Here is an 18,161-nt window from a genome sequence, read left to right as displayed (position 1 = left end):
TCTTTCTTGTTAGACGGGCCCAGCGAGTTGCATTACTGGAGTGTCTGTTGAATCAAGTTTTAGTAATGGACAGTTCTGTGCACATCCATTGCCGTTGTTTTAGTTTATTTTTGTGTTTTTGGTTGACCTCTTTCTTTAGTTTTCCCAAGTTAAAAAGATTTCATGAAGCATTTATGTACCACCTTTTCTTTGGTTTCCTTGCCTCTTTCTTCACACATGTGTTAACCTCTGTTTTTTTTTATTTTGTTTGCAACAGATGTGTGACATGCTGTTCTCCCAGTTATGCCTTAGACTTATCCATGGGAATGCCATGCACATTGGCAATCTCACAGAGCTTGGTAAAGTCTTTGGGTGCACAAATGGGAACGTAAAGCATGATGAAGATATGCATGTCCCTAACCAGGGATACAACTGTTGCAGAAACAATTTTCTGGAAGAAATTAACAGAAGTGGTCCTAATGCTAATCCTTCTCTAATTTGTGATTCGGCATCTTTGGCAGCACTGCTTTTGAGGGGCCAGGCTTTTGTTCCCATGCAACTTGTAGCTCGTATTCCCACTGCTTTGTTCTATTGGCCATTGATTCAACTTGCCGGTGCAGCAACTGATGATATTGCACTTGGTGTTGCTGTTGGTAGCAAAGGAAGCGGTAACTTACCTGGTGCCACATCAGATATCCGGGCTGCCCTTCTTTTACTTTTGATTGGGAAATGCACTGCAGATCCTGCTGCTTTTCTAGAAGTTGGAGGGGAGGAGTTCTTTAGGTAAACATTGATACTCAAGCACCTTGTTGGGTTTTAGTTTGGTCTGTCCTTATTTAATCCAAGTAAATGTTTTTGCCTCTTGACAGGGAACTTTTAGATGATGCAGACTCAAGGGTGGCATACTATTCTTCTGCTTTTCTTTTAAAGGCATGCTCCCTGTCTTGCTTCTTAGGCCAATCTGTGATTACCTCTGTCTGTGAATACCTACTGATATACATCTTGGGCTTTTCAGAGAATGATGACAGAAGAGCCCGAAAAGTACCAGCGTATGCTTCAAAGTCTCATTTTTAGAGCTCAGCAGGTTACACCTGGCCTAGTCACTCTTCTTGAAATCAGATATTTGCTTACAAATTCCACAGAAAAACTGATCATAGACATCTCAATTTGTCATATTTTCAGTTTCAGTTATTATTGGTATTGTATTTATTTACTTCTATTGTCTTTCTGGTACTATCATTTCCCTATTTATTACCTCTAAAATTTCTAGTGTGATCTTTTATTTAGTAACTTAACAATCCATGTATCACCATGGGGAATATGGCAGCAATATCTCATCTTGAAGCACCCTTATTTATTTATATCTTTTAACATTTAAATCCAACTGAAGCATTGTTTGTTTTTCTAACCAGAGCAACAATGAAAAGCTGTTAGAGAACCCGTATCTCCAGATGCGCGGAATACTAAAGCTGTCTGATGATCTTGGAACTGGAATATAATCCAATGGGCTATTTTGTATTGAAGATAGGGTCTTGCTTTTGTTGGAAGGGGACTGCTGAGAATGCAACTCTGAGTGGCTTCATCTTCATTAGATATGATGCAACAATATCAAGTCCTTGAATATCTGGTTCATAAAGTAAAACATACAACGAGGGGGAAATTTTTTCCTAAGCATCTATAGATGGCTTCAATAAACACCTAAATCAGGTTTGGTTCCAGCTGAAAGTTTGAGTTAACAGTGGACCAGAATATCCGATGCAGGTGGAATTTATTTGGCAGTATTTATGGATGGTAGGTGGGTGTTGTTTAGACATTCTACCATCAGTTGCCTGCAACCCATAGCACACCAAATGAGAAAAGAGAATGACGTGATCATCGATTCCATTCATATTCCCATTTCGTCCAATTATATATTAAACATCATTTTTCTGATGTGGTACATGCACCTGAGGTATGTGGATCAGTCAGTGTAGACTAACATCATAATAGTAAGTGAGAGCCAATGCACAAGATATAGAGGAAAAGCTTGGAGAAGCCTAATTCTTCTATTGGTTTTTCATGCTGTCAAATATAGCTGTCATACATGGCTAGCTGGAGAATCTCCAGGTTTAATGTCTCGTCTTCTTTCTTTCAAATAATTTTCTTACGCAATTCCTTTACTACTTAACTTTTTTTTTTTTGGCCCCTTCTCCCTGTTGAAGCAGTTCGGATGATGAGCTCATGGGCAACTTGAAGTGGTCATAATATCTCTATAAGCTGCCAATTTTATTGGAGGCATCCTCAGACAATGACTTTTATGTGTTGCCTTGGATGTAGTGGAGTGAGTCTTGTATCATTAAATTTAATAGGAATGGAGAGTAGGGGAGATTGAATCACCAGGCAATCCAAGTGTAGTTGATGGTACATGTATAATTTTTTGCTTTTTTTTTTCCCTTTTTTAAATTTTAAATGTTGGTTCCTTCTGCCCTATAGATGATACATTTTAGAGTGATTATTGAGAATTCTGCATCATGTTACCACTGTTTCTTTTTTCTGGGTAGAATCATATATTACCACTATTCGATTCAGAACCCTTTTTTTTTTTTTTTCTTTTTTTGAGGGGGTAACAAACTGCATTTATTTTACAGTAGTAAGAACCCTTTTTTCTTTTTGAGGGGGTAACAAACTGCATTTATTTATAACTAAATTTGAAACCACGGGGGAAAGTACAGTAGTAAGAGTCAAACAGTAAAGGCCAATACACAGGGGGGAGAGGTAGAAAAGAAATTTTTTACATTGATGAATAGCAAATGATGCGAGATCATCGGCCACAAAATTTCTTCCATGATGTGCTTGATTCTCCATGGTAGCTCAGATGTTATGGAAAGTAGGTCGACAATTGTTGCGTTGTGACTTTCACTGATAACCCTCCTTAATTGAAGGTTCAGAGCATGATGGAATGCCCATTTGAAAGCTGCAGCTTCAGCTTGAATTGGAGTCAAGTTTCCTCCTGGAATAGCAAAACAGAGTATCATGTTCCCCTTTGCTCCCTGGGCAACCCTTCCTGCGTCTGCTCTATGGTAGTTCTCTCTAACTTTAATCGCAGATCCATCAAGATTAATTTGATGACGCCTTGAGCTGGTTCGTTCACTGGATTTGATGGATACTCTTCTGCTTGCTACAAGAAGGTGAAGTTTGTTGATAGTCCAAAGTCACAAGTATCTCCTAACCACCAAGCCTGTGAAGGTGTTTAACCATACGATTATGAGCTGAATTATTGAAGGAAATCCAAATAAGTCATACTGAAATAATATGAAGTGATAGCTCCTTTCTTTCCCTCGGATTTGATGATGCTTTTTCGATCCAGTTGGATACTTCCTGCAAATCCCTGTTGTGAATGAACCAGCAAACAATTTTGACCAAATTTACTTGGTTAGTCACAATGAAGGATTATATGATCCACGGAAGCTCTTAGTTTCATACACAATTTGCAGACCTCTGTCAATCAGGAGAAAGGGGGTGGGCAGCTTCCTGTGGAGAATTTCCAAGTGAAATGTAAGATTCCCGGGGGAAGGGGGAGATGCCAAAGAGTTAACCATGGGGTGCTCGAAGCTTGAGACTCTTCCTTATTGAAGAGTCTATAAGCAGAAGTGACTGAATAAACCTCTTGATGTAGGTTCCCTAATGATTCTATCTTCCATATCTGAAGAGGGGAGGAGAATAGATAAAATCTTGTCAGTCAGCAACACCTGGAGGCCATCAATTGTGGATCAGGTCTCTGCTCCGAGAGGGGGGGGGGTTGTTTTGTATGAGAGCTGCCACGGTTGTAGCTGCATTAGGGGGGAGGGGATAGGGGAGCTTGACCTGGCCTTAATGCCTTGCTATCCAAAATCCAACCATGGGTGATTCAAATGCCATTACCAATCTGATAGAATAGCTTAACCATCTCCTCTTTGATTTGATCAAAGATTTCTATCCCCATGATGAATTAGGAGATGCTTTGGCTTGGAGTATTTCTCTTTCATGGTTCTTCTCTGTGATCATGTGACGATTACCGCTGCCAATAAAAGTTGTCGTAGAAGCAAAGTGTCCACTATTTTACACAAGAAAATGGGAATAACTTACAAAGACCAAAATACCTTTCAAATTTAGTGGTAATCGATAATCGATTGCTCTTATGCAAAGGCACTGTGGTAAGTGGTAAATGATAAATCTGACTCTTCCAACAGACTCTGTTGTGTCTGAAGATTTCTCCATTTGTACAGTTTCCGTGAAGACGCCAAATCAGTCAATCTCTGTTCCATCAATATCATCGATTAATGGAAGTGCAGATGATGTTTAACAATCCTCATCTCATCAAGTATTCATCTAGGATTCTGGGTGCCGAAAATCGAGTGTCGCTTTCGTTTGGAGAAGGCATGGCGATCAACCCTCCTTCCTTGTCTTACCAGAAATTAGGATCGGCTTTTGAAATGCTTAAGCGTTGGGAGTTTCTGCCACAATGCCAAAACCTTCCTCAGCTACTAATTTGGGCTATCATACTTTCCCTTACCCAGACGAAAGAGGAAAAAAGCTCCAAAGAGTGACTTCTCTTCTCTTTGCTTTTCCCGCTGTGCATGTCTCTCTGTTTCTTCTTCCAGTAAACGACCTGCAACTGCTACCAATTCCTTTCTCTTTTCATCTTTAATCTCGTTAGTCTGTGTGCTTTCCGTGGATTAGTTCAATTTAATGAAGCTTTTTGGAATCTTGAGCTCACTTTTCCTTTGAATGTCCGTAGGCAATCGTCTCACAGTCCCAGAGACTTCAACTGTTGCAAGAGCTGTTCGCAGATACAGCCTTAGGGGCTGATGGCCATGCTCGAGGTGAGACATGGTAGATTCTCATCTTTATCTTATAAAGTATAAATATAAATTGGGCCATGCCATTCCTTGAGGCTTATGTATCCCAATCCCCATCCGATAAATTTGATCACTGTTTCTTGAGGAAATATGTCTACATCAGATTTTCTTCTAAAACTAATCCATGTTGGTTTCTGATCACGTTGCGAAGTTAAGTTTTTATGCCTGTGTAACGCAGAGTTGCTCGGTCTGTAAGTATAAAATTGAGGAATCGAAATTTCTAGAGAATGGAACTACAACTTGAGCAAATAATTAACAATACAAAGATTGGACTTAGCAAAAGATGTGGATTGGCAACTTTGGGAACTTCGGAATCATGCATCTTCATTGATATGGAGCCTATAAATGTAGTGTAGCTTATCTGGGCCTTAATTTTAATCCGGTTGTGTTTTTATTTTATCCCTCTGTTTGTAAGATGGTAGGATCCCATAATGCACACCTATGATTTGTGTAGGTTTTCAATGTCAAAGGAGCTGTTACTACAAACCCTTTCTTGTTTTCATTCCAGATCTTGTGCACTGCCTTTGAAACAGACATTATTCATACGAGGGATGCATGGTGACAGAAATTCTCCTGAGGAGGGTGAACTGAAGTCCAGAATCAGCTCTGCTTTTATGATGTGCTTGCTGATCATTAGGTCAAGGTTCCTGACAGTGGAAAACCTAACCTTGATTTAATTGTCCAACTCTGGAGCCAATCTTTTGCATCTAATATATTCACACTTCTTGTCCACAGATGGGTATGTCTTCTTGCAAAATGCCTTAAATCCTTCTTCTTTCATGTATCTTTACAAAATTCATAGTGGTAAAGTGTATATATTTTCTGCATGGTTCTTTTTTTTGTGGTAAAGTTTTGTCACAATAAACCTAGTGAAGAAATGTTATCAATGCATATTGGAAACTAGAGTATATGCTTTACCTACATGATAATCGGTACTGACTAGAAAGTGTAGGTGAAGTTTATCAATATCAGGGTGTCAAAAGTCTCAGTTGTATTTGCCCTCTAATTTCCTTGTGTTTGAAGGCTTCTTTTGAATTCATATATCTTCCGTTTGGTAGCATAGAAACAGTTTTTTGAGGCAAAGCAATTGAATGCCTTTTTAAGCCAAAAAGCATCCGTTTTGGTCAATAAAAAGCATCAGTTTCATGTCCTAAACAACATCTTGGTACACCCTAAACCAAATTAGCATGCCTCTTTTAGAAATTTGATTTCTTAGTTGAACACAATCTTTTTTATTTGTTATCTTTTGTTTCTATGCATTCTGTTTACTAACTTTTCATTGCTACTGTGTGAACTTTGTACGCTGTTAAACATGGGATCAAATCTTTTATTTGTTAAATACTTAAAACCTAAATGAGTCAATTTGAGTCAACTGGATTGAGTCGATGAGACAAACAAGATTTTTATCCAAGTCCTCAATAGCTTTTTCCCTTATATTTACGATTCTGTTTTATATGTCATTAAATTGCAATTTGTCACCGACTAGACTAGTAGTAAAGAATATAATTGATATATTGGAAAATTAATATTTCAATGTGGCTTATGAACACATAAACACCACTTAGGCAATACCTAAGGGCTTCTCAAAACACTTTGGAACACCTAGTGCCTTGACAAGTGGGTAGTTATTCTCTTTGCTGGCAGCACACATTGGAAGGTTTTATTTGTCAGTTTTGCAAGATTAAAGATCAGAACCTGTAAAAACTAGAGAACAGCCATAAAACTCAATTCAGATTCAATTAGCCTTTTCACAACTATATGGGGTCTCACTACAGATTCCATCTGCCATCCAACTCTGTTTAAGAATAACTAGAAGAGTGCTGAAAATTATACAAGAAAGATTTGTATTGATCTGAAGAATGACATATTGGGTATTCTCTTTGTGAGTTCTAAACACACATTTTAGATTTTGGAATCTTCAATTCCTGAAATATTCTTAGGCTGAACCACCCAAAAGTGTAAGATCAAACACACTTTCAAACCAATGCCCAAAACAAAACAAAACCAAAAAAAAATGATCAGTTGGCATGAAATTGGCAGACTGGCTCAACATATTCTTTAACAGGAGAGACACTCAGGTCAATGTCCTGAGGGATCTTGCTTTGTCAGCAATTAGAGCTACTGTTTTCGTGAACTCACCACAACAAATCAATACTGTAGCAGATTTCTGTATTTATCGAAAATCACCTTCCTCACATAGTCACATTGATAACTGATGTTTTTCATGCTATCATGCAGTTATTTGAAGTTCAACTTGAAAACTCAGAAGCCCTCCTTCGTTAGTCCTCTGCCCTTGCACATGGTGCCACAAATGTTTTCTGGGATGGGATATCAATTAGCTAGACTTGGATTGCCAATCATTTAGTTAGCTACTAGAAGTTTAAAGCTGAAATTTTAAGCTGAATCTTCAATGTTAGCTCTCTCTTTCCAGGGATTAGCCCGCCATGGGTGGATTGCTTAATCATTATGAGTATGATCAGTTTCGTTTTCTTACAAGTGTTTATTGGTAGGATTGACATCCAAACAAACACTAGACGTTTCTTCTCTTTGTTCCAAGTAAAATTCCTTTAGATCCAGCCATTTTTTTCCTTAAGTCCTTCAATATTCAGCTTATTGGCTTGTCTAAACTATCTAAATGGTCTTTTTGTCTTAGAATCTACTTGAGGAGGTTGCTCTTGTCCCCATGCACTTAAATAATATTGTCCCTCAGGTTAGACATCCATTACAGTACCTATTCCTTGATGCTCCAAGCTTGCATTTAAATTCAGTAAATTAGTATTTGAAGGTTCACTTTACCCTTTTTTGACTAATATGATGGCATTGTTAAGAATTATAAGAAGTTGAATTTAGATATCTTATCTTTTACTCTTTAGATTCATTTTCTTTTACAATTTAGGTGTGTTTGTATGTATTTAAGTAAAGAAACAGTGCCCTTGATGTACAGAATTTTTGTGTAACACTTCTAATATGAGTGTCTCGTTTTTAGATGCAGTTGACAAGGTTGAAAAAAAATTTAAAACAATTTCCTGCATCACCAAATGCATTTTTGGTTGGTGGTCCAGCAGACATGTTTGTTATTGAGCTCACAGATCAGGTGGCTGCCTAGTAATGTCTCGAGGTTTGCATTCTTCTTACTTCTAAAAATATCACTTATAGAGGTAAATTGACGCCAAGGTTTAAAGTATCAGTATCGAGTATCGTATCAGTTAGGTGATTTTAAGAGACATATTGTCTTTGTATCGAGCATTGTATCATTCTGACTAATGTATTTTAGTGCAATTCAATAGAAAGACATCGAGGTGTATTGTATCGGTTGTGTCAAATATAGATATATATCGGCTAGTATCGTATGGTATCATGGGATACTTTAAACCTTGAAGTGACGTAATACTCGTGATCCTCAGCTTCAAAAATTGAAAGTGGAGGCAGTACTGCTACATTACCTTTCCCAGATAAAATCCCTTTAGGGTAATTATTTGTATGCTGATATTGATATTTTGAAGTGTTCAATATTGCCAATCTTTGTGCCATCATATTAGCTGCTCTATTGTAGTTAATCTAAATTGACTGATTTATGTAGGCTTTGAGCTGAGAATGACCACAAGTACAAAGCCAAAGGCATGTTTGTATAGCTTCATGTCTCCTCATGGGGCAATGCATTCAACAAAAGCTGTTCGTCACGCAGCCTGGGACGCATTAGATTTCCTTTTTCCTGTGAGTATCACCATAATGGAATTTACCTTTGCAAATTAGGAATGATATTTCATTAAAGGCTATACTTAAATACTGAACAGGCAGACACAGAAATGGGTGCTCCGCTTCAGCCACCCAAAAACAGTAACTTGTGACTGCCATCTTGATCATGTGGAGCTTGATGAGGTGCATGAAACTGCCAACTAAAGCTAGATCCGCTGATAAACTATCCAATGCCTATCCTGAAAGGGCACCAGTTCTAATTATGTTGGCTTTTGAATGTTGTTAGTAAAGCAGAGGTCAACAGAGCTGCACAGGGAGGGTATATTAGCTCCTCCTTCCCTCTCTCCCTCCCACCTTCTGTGCACTCATGAAACCTCACTGCCCTCGGCGTGCTCAAAACAACCCCCTCCCTCCAACCTTGGTACATAAGACCAGAAATCTTTAAGCCAACCTAGGGTGTGCTCTGCCCTTCTCATCACATCATCACAGTGCTTGCTTCATAAAGTATCTTTATGAGGTAGCAATAGCCCAGCCAAGGATTTGGTTTCAGTCTTAAGTTTCAAGATGCCACCTGAATTAAGTGTTGATCATAGATGCATTGGTCTCAAGAAAAGAAATCTCTTCTCTTTCTTTTTTTTTTTTTTTTTTTTTTTCCCCTCCAACTAACTGTTTGCATCAGACACAATCGCAACACCAATGTTCTTGTATTAGTTTCAGAATTTCGGATAAAGTTCTTCCTTCTGCTAATCTTAATGGAATACGGGCATTGATTTCATCGAGCAGGTAGGAAGATATCCTCGTCACCTCGTAAGCTTGTTCTTCCGATTAATTCATCAATTCTAAGGCCCTCCTCTTGTCAGAATTTTGTAATGTCTTGCGCCAAGGCCATCTTGTATGGATTGGGATCATCTCCTACTGTGCTCCCTTGACGGCTATTGACCACTAATTATGGGGGCCCACAGGGTTTGGGTGGATTTTTTTTTTATATGTTTTATTATTTTTTACATATGGACCCCACATGATTTGTGGTTTTAACACTGGTAAGGGACACTTTGTCATATCATGTGGTTTTAACACTGGTAAGGGAACACTTTGTCATCCCCTGACGAGAAGATGATTCACACTTATCTTGTACTAGATATTTGAGGCTAATCTTTTTGAGAATCAAAGGAAACAAGGAATTCCTCCTGACTGATCACCAGACGACAGTGAGGTGAAATCTCCCTGTAGACTATGTATGAGTGTATGACGTACTCAAATGACAAGTACCTCTAAACTTAGTTGAACTACAGGCAAGTACCGTCCCTTCTAGTTTGAGAGCCTGATAGAGACACCTCCATTGGTAGTTTCTGCAAGGTGGTCATTTTGGTATTATATTTTCAACTGAAAACTGAAATGCCCTCGTCCTTAGGATTTTTATTTATGGCTGCAGGCGTCAACCGTTGCGATCTTCTTGACACGTGTTCAAAAAAATCGAACAGTGCCAATCAAAATAACTAGGGGTGTTTTGTAAATACTACTTTTTTTGTTTAACATTGAAGGGTTTAATATTTCACAAATCTACAAAAAAAAAAAAAAAAAAAAACTTGTAACTCAGTAATTCAATTAGACTCTATTTGGCGAGCCCTAGCTGGAGAATAACGGTTCTCAAGTTCGATTCTTCTGGAATTCAACGATTATTGGATTCATCCAGCGTTTCCCAGTAGATATCAGAAGGAAGATGCATTTCTGGGGTGGAACCTTCTCCGGCAACAATGCTTAAACTGATCTTCGCCACTTCCAAGATCAGATTAGGAAGAAAATAAATATGAAAATTACAATAAAAAATAAATAAAGGGAAAGATCCTCACTCTTCTTCTACTTTTTAGATCAGACATCTTCAAAATGAAAAAGTAAACTATTCAAAACAGGATAGATACAGCCAAGAAAAAGAAAACAAAACTTAAAAAGCTCATAAACAAACCTCAAAACTTAACCTTCAAAGAAAATTAGTGAATCCTGCGATTGATAGCGGTCACAAATTTAACAATAGCACCAAGTGATGGCAAATATTACACCTCTTGAATTGGAAACCAGAAAATGTTCTTTCTTCCAACTTCTTTCTCCAGAAGCAAACTTGGAATCGAGTTTGGATGTGGTTTAGCAGGTACGGATCAAACATTTATGAGAATATATCTGATAAATTGCTACTTTTTGCCAGGAAAAGACGAAATCAATCATTAACGAGAGCAGAGAACCGTCGACTCGAATTGAAGTTGAGAGATGCCAATCTCCCTAGGGCTTGCGAAATAGAGTCGGTACAGGTAGGGGTTTTTTTTTGTAGATTTGGAAAATATTAAACCCTTCAATGTTAAACGAAAAATATAATATTTACAAAACACCCCCATTATTTTGATTGGCACCGTTCAATTTTTTTCTGAACACGTTTCAAGATCGCGACAGCAGGCTGTAGGCGGCGGCCGCAAATAAAAATCCTCATTCTCGGACACCGTCGCCCATTTTCTCCCTCTTTGCCTCTTTCCATGACATCCCTCCCTCCCTCCCAGCTTCACTTTGCCCAGCCAACACCATCGCCCACTGCACTCCATTGTGTTGAATAGGGACATTGGACACCTATCTCCCCCTGTGGGCCAACATTAACCGGATAGCACAAGAAGATCAAAGACACGGGAAGAAGAAAGAGAAGACGCTTTAGTATCTCAAACGGAAGGATAACTCAGGCTCGGACATGATTTTGGTCAGTCCCCTTTGGAGTGCCACAGCTGTTCAAATTAATACTTTGCACTGTACACCAACAGAATTAGACAAGGGGAAGAGGATAATGAATCGTCTGAGGAATTGATGCACATGATTTTACGATTGGATTGCAAAAGAAGTTTAAATCTGGCAGAAGCTCCTTGTCAGGGAGAAATCAAACAACTTTGAGAGGCAATAGCAAACTGGTTTACATGTTGAGGAACTGGCATCTTAGTGTATTGAACCTCAGCTTGTAGCAGAACTAAGAAATCATCAGATTCTGTACCGTCTCTGAGATCATAAAAGCTTCCTTTGATGGATTCCTGTTAGTGCTCCTGGCTGTGGCCCATCATGTGCTTTCTGTCAGCAGCAAGATAACAGTACACGAAGATAACAAATTTCAAAGAGATCTGCAAATGGTGACGGGTCGTCAAACTATTTTAAATATGAGTTCCCTCAAGATGCAGTTTGCCAAACTGCAGCCACGAGGAAGAATAAATCAACCTACCAGACCACCTCCCACAGCACCACCTAAACAGAAGATATCAAATAAGCATCACCCCAACACAGGCTTATTTACATGTAATACCAAGTTCTATAGCCATGCATACGTACGAGAGACTATGCTGTTGTAGCAGGAAAATACTCTAACCTCATTGCCAGCAACTCCCTAGTGATTCGATAATAAATTGGTTAGCAGTAACATTCGACACAACTACTGTTATACAGCACATACCAATAGCTCATTTACAACAACCAAAACGAAATAAAAACAAAACTAACCTACAGAGAACTGATTATTCCAGATGAATAAGAATACCTCCAACGTGATATCCCAACTGCTTAGCCATGCACAGAAATACAACCAATCCTTGAAATGCCTGGCAAAGCTCCAGTCATGGCCAAGTCAACCACTGTTGCAGCAAGCGTATCCTTGGATCACCAAACAGGATGCCATACCCTAACCAACAATCCCCTCCCCAAACCCAAACCATGGCTCTAATGATGTGAAACAACTGAAGGTATGCCAATGAAACAAACTGTAACACATGCTGTTGGCAGTTATCCATTAACCGAGGTACCATGTCAAATCAAACGAGCAACAAAAGAAAAAAGCCCTATAGCTTTAACATTTAGACCCTTCTGTATTTGTCACTCCTCTAACAAGATGAGCACATTGCTTAAGAATACACATACTTCAGGATGATGCAGATTCATCTAACTTAGAAATGCTACATAGAAAAAAACTTATGGCACTCGATGTTTTGGGGATCTCAGTTTATCTGCATTGCTTCAGTGTGATACTTCTCCAAATCAGCATCAAGATCTTCTGCAGATACCTGTTCACCACGACCTCTTCCCCGTCCACGTCCCCTCCCAAATCCACGGCCACCACCACGTGAGAAACCTGTTCCACCACCCCTTCCTTGTCTATTGAAGCCAAGTCATCACAAATACAGATTGTCAGGAAAAAGGATAGTCCACTCACTCAAAAAAAATTAAGCTTATCCAGTAAAGGCTGGGAACCACCACTGGCATTACAATTGAAAACGTGTAAACTACTCCCAAATCCAAATATGTTCAAGACATGCAATTAAACTTTATGGACCAAGCACAGAGCATCATGACATGATGAAAGACCAAATTGAGCAAAAGATAACTCTAAAGCCTTTCACACCCAACTAAAGATTAAACGCAAAATGATAAAATTTACCAATTCCACAGAATCTATATACATTAAAGACTTATTGGCATAAAAATACCCAAAATAATCAATAAATAGTCTCTCATAAAACAATCCTTAACCCAATTACTTTCAGTTAACATGGCCCTACTTCCACTTCTTTTTACCAATTATTCAGTTGTCAGGCCCATATAATAATAACTGACTTGTTCCCATATCTAAAGACTAGGCAAGCCAAAGGAATAAGCAAGGGCATTCTTGGATGGGTAGATACCAAGAGTTCAATAGGGAACAAGATCAGCCATAGGTTTTAGGGTGTGCATTCATATTCATCTTTCTCAGCTGTATCTATGCAAAGAAGTTTCTCAAAAGCACAAAGTAATTGTTTTTTGGTGCATGAAAACAAAATGTAACCACCCTTCAAATAATTCTAAAATAAAATATTCTGAATATTTTCATGAATATATGAAGGATAAAGAAACACACTGGAAAAAATAATCACAGCACTGTTGAAATTTGAATTTCACAAAAGAGATGCTAACCACAGATGAATAGCATTACCAATATTGATTCTGAAAGAGTGGATCCCAACTAATACAATCAAGATGAGCAACAACCTACAACCCCCCCCCCCCCCCCCCAAAAAAAAAAAAAAAAAACTATGGTTCAACAAAATATAGAAATGACATACCTTCTTGGGGCTCCATTAGGATTCACGCCATTAGGATTCGCACCATTAGGATTCACAAACATGCCATTATTGGGAACAGGAGGCACAGCAGCAGGTGCCACAATCTCAATCTGCATTGCCTTGCCATCAAGCTGAACATTGTTATATCTCTTCACAGCAGCTAAAGCATCTGTCCTCCGCGAGAAAACTATTTCAGCTGTTCCCTGAGATTGAGAATCTTCCTTCAGCATTGCTCGATGGAAGGAATTCTTGAAAGAGACCTTAGAAGACAAAACTCAGAACTCGATAATATACCTTCGATCTCCCGCTCCTGTCATAATGGATTGAATATCGCTTCAGCTCACCAACCTCTGAAAAGAGTTCCTGCACAAATCTACCAATATATTAAAAGACAATCACCAGAATACAAGTCATAACTCATTCTACTTGATCTGGGGTTTCACCTAGCACATAAAATCAACTATCAACAAGCATTAAATGAACTAAATTTAGAGAAGAAAACTGAGTTAGTTTTTTACCAACTAAAATAAATAACCATGCTGCAAATCTCATAAACAAAAAGCTTGCAGCTAATTCTAACCAGAGAATTTAGAAGCATCTAGACACCCTAAAGCAAACTGGAACATCAATTAACTTCTACATGGGAATTGGAAAACCACATATAACTACTACGGGGGAACAATTACATGGTCAAAGAGAAATTTTGTTCAAGTGAGCTCAACATCATCCTGGCCATACAAATAATGCTATGACAGTTTGAAAAGCCATATTTTTTGTTAAATTGGAGTCGTGTGTCTTTTTGTTTACTTAACTCATTTCATTTTCAAAAATCTCATGTTGAACTAAAACAACCCTTTTTCCGGCGCATTCATCCGTCTCCCACCACATTGACAGAACATCTTGTTCTGCTCGAACAGAGTTGACAGCTCAAACTACCTGAATGAGTGGCATTTTGAAGACGGCTGAGGTGTGAAAATTCAACTACCACATCAGACAATAATCCTCTTGGATTATTGGATGGTTGTCTCCTCACTTCTCCCACCAGCAACCAAACCCACACAAAGCGCACTTCCTATGGAGCATTTCCAGCCCCACTTTTTTGCGAGAAACAGCCTATGGGATTTTTTTTTAAAATTTATCACAGAGACTTCCTTGTTCTGTTCTACAGTTTTTGTTGAGATCCGATCTCTGCTGGAAATCCAGTTAATGAGTTTTCATCAGATCTGGTGGCAGGATTCATCTCCATCATACTCCCTGGTATTTGAGTCTATTTTTGATGAAAATAAGAGAGTATCGAGTGAGCAACTAAATTCAACTTTTCATCCCATACCATTTTCACAGGGTAGAAGGGGGGTCTCAATTGAAGAAGGGCAGTTCTACTGCCCTTTTGAGTTCTATCAAGAAAAGAAACAGAAGATATTTTTCTAATTTTCTATTAAGGAAATATCTTTGGTATATGAATGACCCTGTTTTGAAATTCTATTTCAGTTTAACTCCTATAAGTGGTTTTTTCCCCTTCAGATCAATTCTTGGTTTCAAAATCTGTCATTTACTTCGAAGGACTTGAACTTGCTTCAAATATTGCTGCCTTGCCACCTAACCACTAATTTGAGTTATCTAACATTCCTTTTGGCCCATGGCAATTTGGTTTAAGGGTCTTTTCGGAACCTAGGACTGAATCAGTAATTAAACAAAACTAGAATCCATAAGCCATACCAACTATCCCAACTTCCACACACAATGTCAAGCCCAGAACCCTTTTGGGAGAGAGATAAGGAGACTGGAACAAAGCAGTGTACAACAATCAGGGGAAATGAGAAACCTGGAATTTAAAATAGCCACGGGACAACACAGAACAAACTTTCGAGAAGAACTTTACTGTGAATAACATAAATTATGCTTCAGCAGAAAAATAAGACGATGACCTCCTTCCTCACGATAACAAGAGCCAACAATGATCTACTCCAACTGATGGAGCCCTACTCAAGGATCACCTTGAAATTGTTACAACTTTAAAGATGAAATTGCACAGCCATGGTAAGTAGAAAAGTACTACTTAGTGGAGCAAGAACACATGGTAGATCAGTTGCAGGGAAAACAGAAACAGAGGAAGGGTTGAGTTCCTTGATTTATGTGACATAAATCAGAAGATAATGCAACCAAACTCATATCTGAACCAAACCCAATCAACAGTGAATGAGCACTGACAAGAAATTAATGGGTCAAAGGAGAGTGTATACCCAGAACTAGAAGCAAGGAGAAAATAAGAAGGAATGGAAGAAATAGAGGTATTACATATTTGAGAATAAGGAAAGACCACACCCAAAAGAAGGGACTGAATTCTGCGTCTAGCAGGAAGTGATGAAAAAGAGATACTGCATACATAGCAACAACTTGTGGGGGGAAATATATTCAGCCCCCTTACTCTATGTAAACAGGAGATGGCCCAATTCATCAGAAATCATCACTTCCTTCAGTTTCATCTCCATAACTCACTATTGATCCAGGGGCCTATGGGAAGACCACAAACATTTCATCCCCCTTGGTCCTCACACAAATACTCAAGCACAGCCTTCACAAGAAACTACATCACCAGGGACCCCATCGTCTAGATGAAAACAACAGTAAGTTTATATTCAACCAACTACCAAACAAGCAATTCCTAGCCGAAGTATATCTCTCAAAGTTGTTCCAAAATCCCTGAATTCCCTCTCTAAATCTTCTGAATCAACCAAGTCATTTTGGTAAACATGCAAATCATTAGTGATATTTCTTCCAATAAGACACTCACTGCCCTTTTACAGACTTCACAGCCTCCAAAAATGAAAATGCGATGTATGCTTAGAGTGGGACCACCATATACAAACATGTCCAGATTTAACCGGTGACTGTTACATTCCTATGGAGAACTGAGTAAAGAACTAACTGGCAGATGGCTCAGCTGGGGAGTGGAGTGCACAGTACTCTGTATGCGGCATATGGCTCAAGTTACACTGTATCGTTTCACTACACAGAATCATTGAAGACCACCATCATCATGATACATTTGCACCCATGTTTTTTGTTCCTCTTGAGTCATGAGAGACGATAGAGGCATATTGAACCATACTTATTCAGATTACATCCAAATCATCCCACAATACAGTGTAAAACCCTAATAAGAAGGTAATCATACACATAAAATAAGATTTCAACACCCATACTTTTTGTTCCTCTGAGAGTCATGAGAGACGATAGAGGCATACTGAACCATATTTATTCAGATTACATCCAAATCATCCCACAAGACGGTGTAAAACCCTAATAAGAAGGTAATCATATATATATAATAAGATTTCAAATATGGTTTGGACATCAAAGATTTGGGGCCAGAAACAAAAAGTGGGGTTGAGGGAAAACAAGGTCTCTTAAGGTTTTTCTCTCTAAAATCCAAGGAAATAACTTTGAGTAGAGAAGAAAGAAGATGATCTTACTTTGATATCCTCGTTCGAAACGCCATAGTCTAAGTTAGAAATGTAGAGCTTAGTTCCGGTTTCTATTGCAGAAACTCGTCCTCCCTGTGACGACAAGGGTGCCATCTGATCGGTAAACATATCGTGCTGCCAAGCAGACTCAGGAGCTTGGACAGGCTGAATCAAGGAAACAACAACATTCAGAGAAAGCGAAAAGAATGAAAAAGAAAGAGACTAGAATACAACCAATAAAAAGCACGTAACCCAAATTCAGAAGCGAAAAAGGTAAACTACAGGTCCAAGTAAGAAACCCAAATCACCTTTCCCATTGAATATGGAGCCGTTCGATTAGCGCCGCGATTAGCAAACCTTCGAGCTGGGCCGGGACCAGAACCGGAACCTCTACCTCTACCTCTGGAACTTCCCCCACCTGTTTTCTTGTTGTTCTTAATCAGATCGTCGAGCGACATGTCCAACGCGCTAGACATTTTCTACCAAACTAAATTGATGACAGAGTTTATGATAGTGAAGAAAGGGGTGTAGCAGAGGTGGAGAGATCAGGTTCCGGATTAATTAGGGTTTTCGAAACGAAAAAACTTGCTAGGGTTTTGCAGATGGGGAAGCTTCTGAGGCGGTTATGGGGAATGGACCCAAACAAGGTGAGAGTCGGCTCCAAAGCTTATATCGTTCTGCTTCTGAAAATATCGGGAGCGGTCTGTTATAACGTCCGTCACTTGGCCAATTTCTTTTACTTTTGCTTTAGGACAAGTAAATAAAAAGGGAAATTTTCGGTCCCCCAAGTAACCTAATATTTTATTGGTATAAAATAAATTTATTGAGACAGCAAAGCCGAGAAAAAAACTACAAAAAAGAGACCTGCACCAAAGGAGAGGAGACGGGCCAACATGTCAGGACTGCCCCGCATACCCTTGGTTTGAAGCCATCGAAGTCACCGTTGCGTCTTTATTCCAAAAAAACAAAAATACACGCACACAACCCTAACCCTAAAAGTTTGCGGAGGATGTCACTTCGTGAGTTTATTTGAA

General features: G+C 38.9%; 2 protein-coding genes and 1 pseudogene across 2 annotated transcripts in view; 2 read left to right on the top strand and 1 right to left on the bottom strand.

Moving 5' to 3' along the window:
- The window catches only part of LOC149023465 (uncharacterized), a 123,353-nt gene extending 121,176 nt beyond the window's left edge, over positions 1 to 2,177 (top strand). The window contains exons 13-16 of the mRNA XM_089144000.1: positions 257 to 762; positions 849 to 909; positions 995 to 1,063; positions 1,392 to 2,177. Of these exons, the coding sequence (XP_089000126.1) occupies positions 257 to 762; positions 849 to 909; positions 995 to 1,063; positions 1,392 to 1,478 (723 nt within the window). The 3' untranslated portion in view covers positions 1,479 to 2,177. The remainder of the gene's footprint in view (positions 1 to 256; positions 763 to 848; positions 910 to 994; positions 1,064 to 1,391) is intronic.
- A 1,985-nt stretch (positions 2,178 to 4,162) lies between these two features.
- On the top strand, positions 4,163 to 8,751 carry LOC149023464 (uncharacterized; annotated as a pseudogene).
- Positions 8,752 to 12,319: 3,568 nt separating this feature from the next.
- On the bottom strand, positions 12,320 to 17,798 carry LOC149023463 (THO complex subunit 4A-like). Its single transcript, XM_089143999.1, has 5 exons — positions 17,436 to 17,798; positions 17,137 to 17,292; positions 13,958 to 14,026; positions 13,664 to 13,866; positions 12,320 to 12,719 (listed from the first exon to the last, which is right to left on the bottom strand). The coding sequence occupies exons 1-5, from the start codon at positions 17,601 to 17,603 to the stop codon at positions 12,563 to 12,565; spliced, it is 753 nt and encodes a 250-aa protein (XP_089000125.1). The 5' UTR covers positions 17,604 to 17,798; the 3' UTR covers positions 12,320 to 12,562.
- Between the last annotated feature and the right edge of the window lie 363 nt (positions 17,799 to 18,161).

Source organism: Hakea prostrata, chromosome 2, assembly GCF_041222555.1.
Source record: "Hakea prostrata isolate BN-2017 chromosome 2, UWA_Hpros_2, whole genome shotgun sequence".
NCBI classification, from domain to species: Eukaryota; Viridiplantae; Streptophyta; class Magnoliopsida; order Proteales; family Proteaceae; genus Hakea; species Hakea prostrata.
This window is presented reverse-complemented; position numbering and strand designations above follow the sequence as displayed.

Bases quoted from the DNA above. Each gene is read 5' to 3' on its own strand.
- LOC149023463 (XM_089143999.1), bottom strand. From the start codon at position 17,603: ATGTCTAGCGCGTTGGACATGTCGCTCGACGATCTGATTAAGAACAAC. The intron at 14,027-17,136 runs GTAAGATCATCT...AGATTTGTGCAG, and splicing joins TTTCGAACGAGGATATCAAA to GAACTCTTTTCAGAGGTTGG. The intron at 12,720-13,663 runs GTATGTCATTTC...TGGCTTCAATAG, and splicing joins CCTAATGGAGCCCCAAGAAG to ACAAGGAAGGGGTGGTGGAA.